The following is a 14090-nucleotide window of genomic DNA, read 5'->3' as shown; positions in this document are numbered from 1 at the left end:
GACAATTTAAACAGTCACGAGCCAGAAGTCAGAGATGCTTCTCTACATATGTAGTCAGTCAAGGCCAACAAAACAAATAATAAACATCTGAGTGATTCAGTGAGTGACATCATGTGGGAAGCAAAAGGCTTTGCAGATCCAGCGCTGGTGGAAGAGATGAAGTCAGATGAATATTTTCTGATGCTCACGCTTGCTTGCAGTGTGGATGTACTGTCCAAACCAACTAATTAGAGTAAAAGCAGTGCTGCAATTTTGTTAATTTGCACACATGCACTACCCCAGCCTAGAAGACTTACCTCCGGAGCTGAAAGTCCTTTTTGCTCACTCTCTTGGGGGCTTTTTAGCTGTACCCCAAACAAGTTACATATAGCATTCAGAGAGGCATTCACCTGGTAGCTTGACTTTCTCACACCACCATGCGACAATGGGATATACCAGACAGGCTGTCTCCTGTTGATATAGTGATGAGAAATATTGTCCTCTTCTTTCCAGTACCACAGACAAAAAGAATGGTTTTGTTTTCGCCTGCAGAACTGCACAAGGATTAAGAAGGAATCCATAAATTATCCCAGATACATTTTATACATCCACTTTTCTGTTACAAATGTTATATATAGTGGAATAATTGCTTTATGTTATAGACTTTTCACAGGAGCAGTTGGGATAAAAACATGATCCTTCTGCTCCAAAAGTGCCTTCATATATCATTTAAGATCCATGAAAATCACTCCCAACTATTACCAGTGTAGTTAGTGCCTATGCCAGATGGTCCAGAAGCTCTGATTCCTTTCAGCTGGGACCAGTGATGCATATGCATACTAGCCAGTCCATTCCTGGCTTTGCTTTTCTACCCTTTGTTAAGGAGGGCATTGTGAGGGACAAGCGCTGTGCTGCTGACAGGGTCACTACACTCCTTGGACTGTGGTATATGCTGAGTACTATAGTGATCGCATTGTTGTATAGACACTCAGACCTGAACTAAATTAATACTAACTGGCTTGAGAACAGAAGAGCCTAGGCACAGCAACACAGAGACTGCTGAGGGCCACTTTACCCACCTGTTTGGGTGGGTTTTCCAGAATGCACAGAGCTTCATGCTGCCATGGATAAGACTCCTGGACTAGCTGGTTGAACATTAACTCAGCTCTGTCTACACTATACTGTGGTGTAGATATACACATTGTTTCCAAAATCTCTTGCAAACTAAGCAGCCAGCGTTCCTCGCAAACCGATATGCACCAACATAACTTCCCTGACCCCTTCAGCCTTGTCATCAGGACCATCTAAAACTTTCCTACATGTATTTTTTTTTTGCTGAAACCTAAACAAACATGTTTAGGTTTCAGCAAACATGTTTAGCAGACGTTGTCTGCTTTCCTCAAGAAATGGTTTTGTTTTCTTCATTTCCTGAAAAGAATTAAAATGTTCTGGTGTTGCATTTTCCACCTCTTTGACAGAAAGTGCACATTTTCAGTGGAAAAAAAAATGACTCAGGCTGCTGTTCTGATGTCATGTAACACTGGCCCAGCAGCGTGGGATTGTGCTGAGACCTGACACTTTCCTTGGAGTTTGCTTGAGCAGCTGCAGGCACCTGGCTCTTGCACAGGGATGCTAGTGGCTTGGCATGGGTTGGTCACAGGGCATCACACATGGGCAGGGGGGGTCTTTTTTTTTTTTTTCCCTGTTTTTTTGCACCGGTCCTGGAAGCACTGTAATACCAGGTCAATTCATGGAGTGGATGGAGCACGCTCCAGTTCCACCACCCAATACCAGAAAGAATCTGCTCAATATAGACCTGCTGTGGAGAACATATCAGAGACAATCACCTGCCCTGGGGAGCTCGCCTATGTGGTCCCCCTGCTTATGCATGATATAATTGGTGGAATTAGTTCAAAGCCAAAGGGCTGTGTAGCTCACATGCCAGGTAGGGTTGCCAATCCTCCTGGATTGCCTGGGAGGCTACTGGAATCAGCATCCATCTCCCGGTGACTACTGAAAGCAATCCAGGAGATTTTAATAGGATATTTTCAGAAAATGAAATTAATGACATTATGTCATGTTGGGGGACAAAAAGTCCTCTGGAATAGCTCCAGACAGAGGTGACAACCCTAATGCCAGGCAAGACGCCCGGGCCCGAGCAGGAGCTAAACTGAGCTCACACCAGTCACAGCAGCAGCAAGCGGGGACTTCAAGCAATCACTGAGGTGCCACGCCGCCTGCTCTGATTGGTTGCGCCAGCCTCAGCGCCGGACCAATGAGCTCCTCCCTCGTGTGCGGAGCCCGCTCAATGCGGAAACCACTTCCGCACCGAGGTGGGTAGGGATTGGCCGGCTATGGTGCTGGCAGCGCGCGATTGGCTGGGCCGCCGGCTGCGGAAGTGGGGCCCCTGAGGCAAGGCGAGGGCCGGGGCTGAGGAGAAATGAGGTGTCTCGGTCTCGGTCTCGGTCTCCGGCTCCTGCTGTTGCTGCTGCTCGCGGCGCTGCTCGGTGGGGAGGCCGCGGCGGGCGCCGTCACCTGCGGGTCGGTGCTGAAGCTGCTCAACACCCGGCACAGTGTGCGGTTGCACTCGCACGAGGTCAAGTACGGATCCGGTGAGCGCCCGGCGGCCGGGGGGGAGGGGGGAAGAGCCCAGTGAGGGGCCGGGGGCCCAGGCAAAGTCGTCCCGGCGTGTGCCCCCCCCCCCCCCCGGTTCCTGGGCTGCGCGGTGGGCGGACGGGCTTGAGGTCCGGCGCCACTGTCCCCTCGCTCGGCATAATGCGGGGCTCCCCGGGGACTACCGCTGACTCTCGCCGGGACTGCTCCGAACAGGCAGTGGGCAGCAGTCGGTGACCGGTGTCGACACACCTGACGATGCCAACAGCTACTGGCGCATTCGAGGGAAAAGCGACGTTAGCTGCCAGCGAGGCACAGCGGTGAAGTGCGGGCAAGCCATACGCCTGACCCATGTCAACACAGGGAAGAACTTGCACACGCATCACTTCGCCTCGCCGTTGTCCAACAACCAGGTGAGGGGCGCTGCAGGCTGGCATGGGTAGGTCATGGGGCTCTCGCCTCGTTTCCCAAATGAGTTCTGGCTGCCCAACACCAGGAGACATTTCAAAGTGCTTTTCTGCAGCCCCGAATTAGGTGTTCAGATCCAAATTGGTGAAATCGAAGCCTTGCTGCTATTGTTGGTGTTTACTGTTGGCTAATTTAGGGTGTTCCTTTCCCCCTGTGCTGAATCCCGCTCCGAGGCATCTCGCCAGGTGTCCCCAGGTATCGTGTAGGGAGAACAGTGGTGAGTTCTGCTTTGTGGTCTGGGTACCTAGAAATGAAGTGCTGTGATGCTGAGCATGGCAGTACGTAAGTGTCAATTTGCGATTCTAGCGCTTGGTCTGAATCTCTGTTTTCGCTTTTACTTTTCTGCCCCAGCCCTCCAAAAAACCTTTGCATGCAAAGTTTTATTTATTCTTCATGTTTGTGCACCTATAAAGCAATCTTTTCTTTCACTGCCCTGCTAGCCTCTATCATTGCCTGTCAGCAAGTACTTATTTGACATTTGATGATCCTTTATAGAATAAACATCCTAAATCTGTTGGAAGTGTTTATGATCATCTCTGGACTCTCTCTGAGGGAGAGAGCATGAAATAGTGGGTAGATCATTAGACTAAGAATTGGAAGACCTGACTCCTTTTTGGCTTGGCAACTGATATACCGTGCAAGTGTGCAAATCATATGCCTTTTACTTGTCTCTCCCTTGAATTTATACATTTAGATTTGAAGGTCCTTGATAAGTTTTGTATTAATTATATGGTGCCTAGAAAAACAAGGTCCAGATCTAGTTTGGGCTTCTAGATCGTACTGCCATATGAACAGTAATGAGATAAAGGACTGATATGAAATGTTTGTAAGAATGATTGAAAGAGTGGAAGAATCCACTAAAAACTGGCATAAAATTGCACATCATTCATCTACAGTAGCATTTCATGTAGAAATGGCCACTGACATACCTTTTATCCTGTGATTTATTTTCTCATGATGAGCTCTTTCATAAAAAAAGATGAACTATTAAGTTATTTGTAGATGTTTTGCTCTCTGAAAAATAAATATATTGCTAATTTTAATTCCAAATTTAAAAAAAATGGAAGAGCTGGATGCTTTTCTTAAAAGGATTATGCATTATCTGAAGTAAATCCTGTACAGCATTTTAGCAAGAGAAGGCTTCAGATGCCTTCCCAGTGAGCGATGGGACCTGGAACTAGGTTATCAGGCTTAATTGGAAGTCAGGCAGTTTTGAACTCTGATTTCAGTTCAACAAACTTATTTCACATTGCTGACCAACAGTATCCATATTTCATAAAATGTCATTTTCACCTCTTTGGCCGCATCCAGATGAGCATAGACATGTAGTTTGTAGCACCACAGACCCATCTGTAGCGCCACACACCACACTTGCAGGTGTTTCCTGTGCTGCTGCTTTGCAGTGGAGGGGTGGGGTTTACACCAGGAGATCCCGGGGTCAAAAAAAAACCATGCGAAAAAATGGGGCAGCACTCACGGTGGCCGCACACGCCATCCAAAACCGGAGCCTGGCCAGCCAAAGCCACACTCTGGCTGCCAGCCAGGCTTCCAGCTGCAGGAGCACTGGAGCTACAACTCCCCAAGACCCCAGGTAGGCCTGCTGGGCCCAGCACAATTGTTGGGGCCAACTTCCCTGCCCCACCTGGGGTAGACTGCCATATGCCAGCACACATGTGGCACAGACATTTAGTGGGATCAAATAGCAGTAGAACAAGGTTTGCCACTGCTGCTTGTCCCCAGAGAAACAAACTTCTGCTCTTGTCTGGACATGGCCTTTAAATGCAAGTTCAACAAAAGAGGAATGGAAGTTGGGGGTAAAAGGCCACAGGTAACTCGGGTAGAATACTTTCAGGTGGCTTCATTTTTTGGTGAATGATCATTCATATTTAGCAATAAATATTTAAGAATATCTTGAGGGACAAGTGCTTCTGAATCTGATGTAACTTTAAATCAGTTTTGGGGGGTGGGGTAAGGGGTTCATTTGTATCAGCATGTTTCTTCTACAACACTGCTAGATTTGGTGCATGATTAAATTTATTTCCAGTTATGTTTTTGTCTTCAGTGGGTGCATCTACATGTTTATTAATGCACTGTAGTTACTGCACATTAAGTTTAGTACTTGGATGACCAAATACTAAATTGATGTGCAGTAAGTTGCACTACTGCACAGCAGCACTGGCTAATACTACTGTGTATTAGCCCGCGCTAACACAGTAGCTTAATACTACTGTGCAGTAGTGTATTAGTACAGCTTTTGCCTGGCACACTACTGTGCAGTGTTACTAGGCTACTATGCAGTTAGCGTCTCGTGTAGACGCACCCAGTGAGAATTCATTTACGTTAGCCAAAAGACTTTTTTTTATTTATTTATTTATTTTGGAATAATCAGTCAACTGTTTTAAGTAGAAATTTATCTAAGATGAATATCCCTGTAGAAGTCTAAGTAAAATGGAAATTTGATTCCTTAGGAAAATTAAGGTAAGTCTGTGACTTTTCAACAAAAACTATGTTGAAGAAATTGTTACCAAAAGTAACGGAAGTGAGAATCGTACTGCAACACAAATTTCCATAACAACTAAACTTACTGGAGTAGGGAGGAGAGTTCTACATCTCACGAGTATTTTATGTTGAACTACTTGATGTTGATAGTTTCTGTCCTGTGTAATTCTTTTGGTTTTGTTTCTTTGTTTTTGACATCTTACCTCAGTTATAAAGGAAGTAGGTTACTGCATTTGAATTGGATCAGGTGCCACAAAGATGGTACAATGGTACTTCTTGTTTTCTATCCTTCCTTACTGCTTACATCTCTGCTAAGTGCTCAGTTTCTTTGAAATGCATTGATAGTGTTTCTTTAAATTCTTACTTCAAGAAGTCTGTATTTCTAACAGGAAGTGAGTGCCTTTGGTGATGATGGTGAAGGAGATGACCTGGATATCTGGACTGTGCAATGCAGTGGGACGTACTGGGAGCGGGACGACGCAGTGCGCTTCAAGCATGTGGGAACTGAGGTGTTTCTTTCAATAACAGGGGAACAGTATGGCCACCCAATCAGAGGCCAACGGGAAGTTCATGGCATGTCTACTCCTAATCATCACAACTACTGGAAAGCAATGGAAGGAGTTTTCATTAAACCCAATGTGGAGCCTGCAAAACATGATGAGCTCTGAGTTTGTTTGAAGACTTAACCATGCTTGTTTAACCCCAGCTGATGAGCTGCTGCTCCATGGTCTCTTGCAAATACTGTCTTCTCCAAGTCACTGACTCTCAGTACAGCTGAAGGGCATTAGGAGGTTTCAGGAATCCATCGCTGCTGTGGGGGACTGCAGTTTCCTGGATCACACATTGAAACTTGAGTTTTATAGTTGAATTGGTAAAGCAGCTTGTGCTTCTGTTTGCTTTCACTGCAGTTTTCTTAGTTCATTGCTTTCTTCTCTTTTTCTTAGTCCAGAAGGAAGTGGCAAACTGAAGTAAAATCTCTCAGTCCCAAACACCGTACAGATTTGCATTTACTTTTTTGTAAACCCTGTGCAGTTATTTTTGGAAACTAGTCTGTGGTGTTTAGTGAAAGAAGGGTATTGAGTGCAAAGATGAAGTAAATTTAGAATGGGGAAAATTTCTCTTACCAAACTTGGGGTCTCGTGGAGAAGATGGAACTGCCAATCCAGTTTTTTCAGAAAAATATCTGTGGTTCACTTGAAAGGTGCTTCTGATATTTATTATGAGTGGCAGTGTGCGCTTTATCTGCATTGAGAATCTTCTCTTTCTAGAGATGTAAATGAAATACATTCTATGTTGTTGGGGCAAGAGCACTTATTTTTCACTTATTACTTTAAGAACTTGCATTTTGATAGTGGTTGTACTGCTACTATTTTAAATGATAAAATTGTTCTGTTCTGAGAACTACTCTAGAAAACTAGTATTTATAGAAAGCTGAGGTTCATTAAACAAATTATTTCATGTAGTCTGAAAGAGCAATTCTGTTGAGCCTTGACTTTTTACTCTTGCAAATAACCTCATGTGATTCAACATTAGAACGCAGATAAAAGAAAAGGATAGATATATAGGTATGTTTGCTTGGATTAGAAAAAAGGGACAGATTCTTGTTTCATGTATAGGTTTTGAACTTCTGAGAAAGGGACTGTGCTGTGAATACTACTAGTCAGAAACTTTGTTCTTGAACAAATCATTGAATTTCTCTGCACCTCTGTCCTCATATCTAAAAAGGAAGTAATTATTATTAGAGTGTAATGAGGGTTAACTAATGTGTGTGAAGCCTCATTTAACATGAAAAGTGCTATATGAATTCTTGTTCTATTGCTTTAAATAATGAGGCCACATCTGTGGCTATGTGGTATGGCGTGCCACAGATCCATCTGTGGTACCACACACTGCACATTCAGGCAAGGTAGCAGTGTGGGGATTTTTTTCCTAGGGGTCAAAAAAAGCGTGCACACACACACAAAAGTGGGACAGTGCATCTGGCTGCAGCACACACCATGCAAAACAGCAGCCTTGTCCACCAGAGCCTTGCTTCAGCTGCTGGCCAGACTCCCAGCTTCAGGAGCACTATGGCTGTGGCTTCCCCAGCCCCTTGGACCTCAGGTAAGGCTGCTGGGGCCAAACTAGTTGCTGGCCTTCCCTATTCCTCTCAGGGTAACCTGCCACATGCCAAAGGGCATGTGGCGCAGGCATCCCCCAGGGACAAGTAGCAGCAGCACAAGGTGTGTGGATGCTTCTCATCCCCGAGGAACCAAACATCCATGGTTGTCTAGACACAGTCTAATTTTTTTCAGCAGAGCAGTGATAAAGGTTGCGAAGCAGGAGCACCTGTTGCCATAGAGTGTTAACTTGCCATTCTAACGTCTGAACTTTCAGTTGCTGAAGCAGGAGACTGCTTTGCTCCTTATACTGTGACTGTCACAATACTGATTTTCAGTTTAAGCATGGATTGTTGCCATTAGCCCCAAAAATTGTAATTAATTTTTTCTTATTTGTTGATACGCTTCACACTTTGTGTTTGTTCTTGCTGTTGAACTGCACAGGCTGGCTTTGATTTCTCTTATGCTAAAGCTGTTTGCATTTAGTGTAACCATTGCAAGAATCTTTACTTAGCAGTCTTGCAACACTTAATTGTTTTCCTTACTGAAAAAAGAGGCAGGACTTGTTTCCTGTTGCTGTTGTGGATAATTTCTTTGAACATTGTCAGAAGCATTTTCATTGGGGATTGTGGATGGAGGTGTGGCAGGATGCCTCTCCAGGGAAGAGAGTGGGGTGGCCATGAAGCAGGCTGAAGGAGTCCCTGCAGCCCTCATTTTCTGGGCAAACCCCTTCCAGTTGTCTGCCATGCTTTGATGTTTATTTCAATGAGTGAGGCTGCCCCAGAGCTTCCAAAATTGTTCTTTCAAATGACTACCAGGTGCCCGTGGTCACTGCCTTATGGGCGAATTGCATGGCTCTGTCCATTCCCTACAGCACCGTGTCTTGCAAATGGCATCCGCATTGATGTCTTCTTTCTCTTAAGCTCCCTTCTGGGGTTTCTAGACCTTTGCTGGTCACACACAGCCTCTCACTGGGTCCCTAGGAACCTCCTCCTCCCCATAGTTCCTCTCCAGACTGCTGTGGGTATTATCTCCAAGCTGACCTTCTGGAGCTGCAGACATTTTGCCTTGGGTGTTGTTCTCTTAGCAGGCTCCCAGATGTTACTACCAGCTTCTCTCAGGGCTTGTAATTACACCTGCCACTCCTTGGGTCAGCTGTCCCTCCAGTTAACTCTGGCCCACTCCTGCCAGCAGCTTTGCAGGCTGCCTGGCCTCTTAAAATGGCAGGCACCCCAAATGCCCTGCCACAGGATGGTCTTTGTACTGTTTTAATTTTTAGGAGTAACCATCTAAGTAGCAGTCAAAGGCTTCAGTAAAACTCTGGCCAAGTGCTTCTGTATAGAGAAAGTATTGAAACAAACTCTAAAATTGACATTTATGCAACCATTAATAATTCATCTGAGTTCATTTGCTTAGTCAGCCTATGAAAGTGAAGAATAATAAAGATGGATAGTAATAATAACTGAAAAAAGCTTTCTCTTCCTGCGTGCTGAGAAACAAGCTGCTTTTTCCCCTCCTTTCTTGTTCTAGGAAGAAAGGCTATTCCTGGAAACCAGTATCATAAGTAACTGCAGGAGGAAGGGTGGTAGCACTTGTGGGAAAGAAAGGATCATGTCAAGTACATGTTCTGCATTTCCATGGGCCAAGCTCCTATACAGCCAAGTCTCATGGGTCAGGTCCAGTATGTATTAGCACTCCTTGTGGGAAGACTGAGTTAACAGAGGATGGGCCCAGCACTACATCTCTAGAGATTCACTTGATCATCATTTGACCCATAGTCAGTGGACTAATTAACCGTTCATCTCCTTGTATGTCTGTTCCCAGATGCTGAGAATGCTAAATCGTAGGTACTGGGGAAGGAACTTGTTGGGGTTGCCATTTTTAAGTAACATTGGGTGATAGGGCAGAGAAAGAGTTAAAAGTAGGGTCATAAGTATTCAGGTGGTTTTGCTTGCACTCATGTAGGCTAAAAATCTGTCACTGTTCCTCTGTTTAGCTGTACAGGTCTTCATTCCCTGCTACGTGCTAATTTTTTATTTATTTATTTATTTTACTCTGTGTCAATGGGTGAAATGTCATGCAGCAAATTGATCTTTAATTTAAAGTACAGCTTGACTTTTTTGCAAGAAGTACAGCCTTCCCCATTGCTGAGACAACTGTTTTCACAGCTGGGAAGAAAAGGGGAGAGATTCTCTTTAATCAAAAGAGATCAAACAGTAAGACGTCTCTTGGTTCAGTCTGTAACAACAGGTTTACGCAGACCTTTAGTTTTAAAACAGAGTTCAAGTCCACAAAAATCTGACTAATCCAACTAACTGGCATATATCTAAAGTTGAAGAACAGTTAAACGATTGCAGGATCAAAGCTATTAGAATACATTGATATCCATTTATCGTATAAATGCAGTGAATCGTATTTGTTGGCAGTAAATGGGCATCTTCCCTATCAAGTTGTCTGGTCTGTCTTTTTGCTAATGTATCACTTTTCTGTTGCCTTTTCATTTCTGTGTTCCAGACACAAAATACGCTAATTGTGCTTTAAAAGGAAATTTGTGCTGATATGTATTGAAACAGTTTGCTTGTTCTACTTTGAGGGTTTGACAGAACCTTTTAAGAAATTTCTGTCAAAAAAATTCTGATTGCCATGTGTGCGGCCATAATTTGTCATGTGGATGAGACAAAAAATCCACCCTGCAAGCAAAACTGGCATCCATTCAAAAAACTTTCTTTTCTATTTTAATGTTTATTTTTAAGTAAAATACAGAAGGGATACAAATGTATACTGCAAAAATGAGATCTCAACTTTGATTAAATTAATTCAGACAGACAGCCATTGCTCACCCTTCGCTACCAGACTTGTAGGAGACCATCTTTCTTTCTAATATGACCTAGTATTGAAATTTCTGTGAGCTCCTTCATCTACCTTTAATGTTAATAAGCACATCCTCTTTCTTTCCAGATTCCTTATTTCTTAAGAAAAGTCTTCTGTCAGGGCATCTGGAAAATTGAACTGATGCATTTCTTGAGTTGATGAAGTTGCTTTAATGCTTCAACAGTCATTGATGAAAGAGTATTTGTGTCCTGTGAATTTATGCTTCAGCTCTCACATCAGCAAGCATACTGTCAAAGGCTTTATAAACTGGCATCCGAAGGCTGGCACCTTTACCGTTATGTCAGTGCACAGTGTGACCCCCCCAAACTACTATGTCATTGAACTGAATAAACAGAAGCCACAAAAAATCATGAGTACAGTTGTGGAAAAAAATCACGAGTACAGCTTGTGGTAGCTTTTCTTTCATGTTTGGAACTCCTGGACTTGCAAGTATTTGGGACATATTTGCTTCCCAGTACGCGCACACACTGCTGGAGTTTAAGAATGAATGAATCTGGAATGTTGCTATTCAGTATTCACCTTCTGTTGCTGGAACCCCTTACATTCACAGTGCAATTCTTGGGCTTCAAGGAAAACTTCCAACAGTACAGAGCTGTTATGAGCATCGCAAGAGTCAGGAAATTGAACAGGGAGTTCATCCCTGGGTTTTTTGTTTTTATTTTAGTGCAACAAGCTGTGTTTATGGGAGTTGTAACTCAACAGAACTGCTCTTTCTGCAGTAAGCTTAAATCAAAACTAAGCATTTGTGCCTATGACTAACAGAAGAGTAAGTTGAATAAACAACTGGGAAAGATGATAAACAAGAACCTTCAAAGATGCACTATAAGAAGATGTTTTGGAAGAGGAATGGTGGAACAGTTGGTGCAGTGGACTGACACAGATTTTTGGGGGGATAAAATCAAAATAGCTTTATGCAAATATATCATAGTCATAGTATCATAGTAGCTGGGGTCGGAAGGGACCTAAACAGATCATCAAGTCTGAGGGTAAAAGGGTCTTCTACTAAGGATAGTGGATATGTAAAGCCTATTTGGTTTTAAAAAATAATTTTTGGAGTCTCTGCTGAATGTTGACCTAATATCAAACTAACATACACACGCGTCGTGTGTGAGAGTCTGTACTGAATGTTCATTTGTCAGATTAATATTAGAGTGAAATTTGTGCACATCCAGAAACATGCACACAAATGTTACCTTTATTTTTAAAACCATATCTGACTGCTCAGTATGTATACATACTCACTGTAGGTGTGATCATGACTGTTTCTCTACCAAGTCAGCATTTCCTTCCACCTCATACATTGGCATATATATTGATTAGGAGGAGTTTTTGTAATTTAAAAATAAGCAACTTAAATTAGTGCAAGCCCATGATTGTGAGTTGTCTTTGGCAGTGTATCTGACTCTGTTAGTCTTACCAAAGCCTGCGTCTGTCTTCTGCCTGCTCCTCTGCTTCAGCAATGGAATCAACAGCTGTAGCCACAGATGGACCATGTTTGACAGCTGTCCTGCACAGGAGCCAAGCCTTATAATATCTCTCTCTAGCAGCAGCATCTTGCTGAGTGTCTGATTCCTTGGCTGGCACATTTGCTGGTTTTTTGGTTGGCTGTGAGCCTATGAGAGGTTAAGGTATGTAAAACTGCCTGATCATTTTTCCCCTTTTAGTTCTCAGTTTCCATTTCTTATTTTTTATTTTTATGCTTTCTGTTCACCCATAACTTCCTTCTCTAATCCATCTCTGAGACACTGTTCAAGTGTGTTGGTTTAAAGAGTGATTCAATCTGTAACTTCTGCATCCTCATGCCCTTTGAACACCGAAGGCTGTGGTCTACACTACATGGTCTCAAAAACAGATATTCACTGTTTACTGAAGTAAAACTTTTTAGTAGAAGTAGAGGGCTTGCACCCACCCTCATTCCTGTTTTTCCATAGAGGAAAAGAAAGATGGTGTTTGCTTCAGTAGTGAAAAACAAAAAAAAAGATATGGTGAGCTAATACTTCACGGGGAGCACAAGTCAACTTTAGCATTCCTAACACAAACCTTTAACATGCAGGACAAGGATCAATTTAACAAAGACCTAAATGAGGGAAGGAACATCTAATGGATTCATGCTTCTGTATCTATAATAATAGCTTGGGCTGGGACCCTGAGTACATATAGTTAGTAACTTACACTTGTATGGGACAAAAAGGGTGTTCCAAAGAGTAAATCCTTTTCTCCAGTTTTATCCAAAAGGCACAAGGGTAAGAGTGGGGTTTTATGATAGCAGGAAAGTAGTGGTTTACTATTTTGTATGGATATAACAATTTTTCCATATATATCAAAACAAATTAAATGTAGCAAGGAAGACAAGGATGCAATAAAAAATGGAAAGCAGTAAAATTAGTTGGACCCACACTGACTAGAATTTTTTTTCTGACATTTGTTCTGCAAAAACCGTGATGCAAATGCTGTTCCTGGCAGTTTCCAAAACTTGATAGTAGTAGTCTGTTTTCACAATGCCTTCCCCCACCCCACCATAAACTGCAGTTGATTAAAGTTTCTTCTGAAAGGTGAGCTCTATTTTATATATCTTTTATATAGGTAGCAGCTAGTTAATTCTGAAGCATTTTGGACTTTCAAGTATAATATTCTTATTCAATAAAGGGATCAGGCCTGCCTTGGGTATTATTCAGCTAGCACTTTTCTGAGTAGTTCAGGTGTTTCTTATCCTTCAGAGAAATGAAGTCCTGCTCTAATAGTGTATGTGGTTGGATCCAGAGCCACTTGGCATTTTGAAGTGGTCAGGTCACTTGAAATGCTCCAATTTTCTCAGTAGCATATGGCTATTAAAGAGGCATGAGTTGATTTTTAACTGGATGTTGTGATATTTTTCCCTGGAGGATGGCCCTCAGGTATGGCCTTGTCCCTATACCAGCCTCAGTATGACCTTCAGGGCCTGGTGCAAAGCCTAGGGTTTCGTGAGGCTGTATTGCCCCAGGGGGTTGGTAACAGAGGTGCATGCATTAGGAAATATAAAATGGGAGAAGTCCAAAAGATTACTGCAGAGGCAGCACAACTCACCCTGCAAGTGAATCACAGATGGGCATTCATATCTCTTCCATGTATGCCCATTCTGGCTGGCAGCAAATAACGCCCTCCAGCCAATGCCGGAGTGTGGCACAGACATTGCTGGGCGGGGGCTTGCCCCCCCGCCCCCAGCCTTCCCCTCCTCTCGTGGTAAGTAGAAACCAAGCATCCTCCTGGGCTTGGAGCCTGGCGTTGTGTGCACCGGCCGGCTGCGGCGCTCCCTTCGTCCCTTCAGCCTGCCGGGAGTCCAAGCCAAGGAGCCCGGCCCTGGGTGCAGAGCGGTTTTCCGCCCTCCCCGGCGGCCTGTTGCACCAGCACCTGGCCCCTGCCCGCCGCGGGCACCAGGCAGCGCATCATTTGCACGTCTTCCAGAGGTGCCGGGAGCGGAGGCCCGCGGCTCGGCGGGCACTTCCCGCAGGAGCAGCGCGCCCCGCCCCGCCCCGCCCCGCGCGGCTCCGGCAGGCGGGACAG

At 44.0% G+C, this 14090-nt stretch overlaps 1 protein-coding gene across 1 annotated transcript; it reads left to right on the top strand.

The window, feature by feature from the left end:
- The first annotated feature begins 2404 nt into the window (after positions 1-2404).
- On the top strand, positions 2405-6555 carry SDF2L1 (stromal cell derived factor 2 like 1). The gene is made up of 3 exons (XM_019539070.1): positions 2405-2591; positions 2809-3005; positions 5949-6555. The coding sequence occupies exons 1-3, from the start codon at positions 2420-2422 to the stop codon at positions 6225-6227; spliced, it is 648 nt and encodes a 215-aa protein (XP_019394615.1). The 5' UTR covers positions 2405-2419; the 3' UTR covers positions 6228-6555.
- The last annotated feature ends 7535 nt before the right edge of the window (positions 6556-14090 follow it).

Source organism: Crocodylus porosus, unplaced genomic scaffold, assembly GCF_001723895.1.
Source record: "Crocodylus porosus isolate Cpor-Errol unplaced genomic scaffold, CroPor_comp1, whole genome shotgun sequence".
Taxonomy (NCBI): domain Eukaryota; kingdom Metazoa; phylum Chordata; order Crocodylia; family Crocodylidae; genus Crocodylus; species Crocodylus porosus.
The sequence above is the reverse complement of the archived record's forward strand: the minus strand, read 5'-3'. Positions and strand labels throughout refer to the sequence as shown.

Excerpts from the sequence above, each read along its gene's own strand:
- SDF2L1 (XM_019539070.1), top strand. The coding sequence starts at position 2,420 with ATGAGGTGTCTCGGTCTCGGTCTCGGTCTCCGGCTCCTGCTGTTGCTG. Across the intron at positions 2,592-2,808 it reads CGAGGTCAAGTACGGATCCG|GCAGTGGGCAGCAGTCGGTG; the intron begins GTGAGCGCCCGG and ends TGCTCCGAACAG. Across the intron at positions 3,006-5,948 it reads CGCCGTTGTCCAACAACCAG|GAAGTGAGTGCCTTTGGTGA; the intron begins GTGAGGGGCGCT and ends TATTTCTAACAG.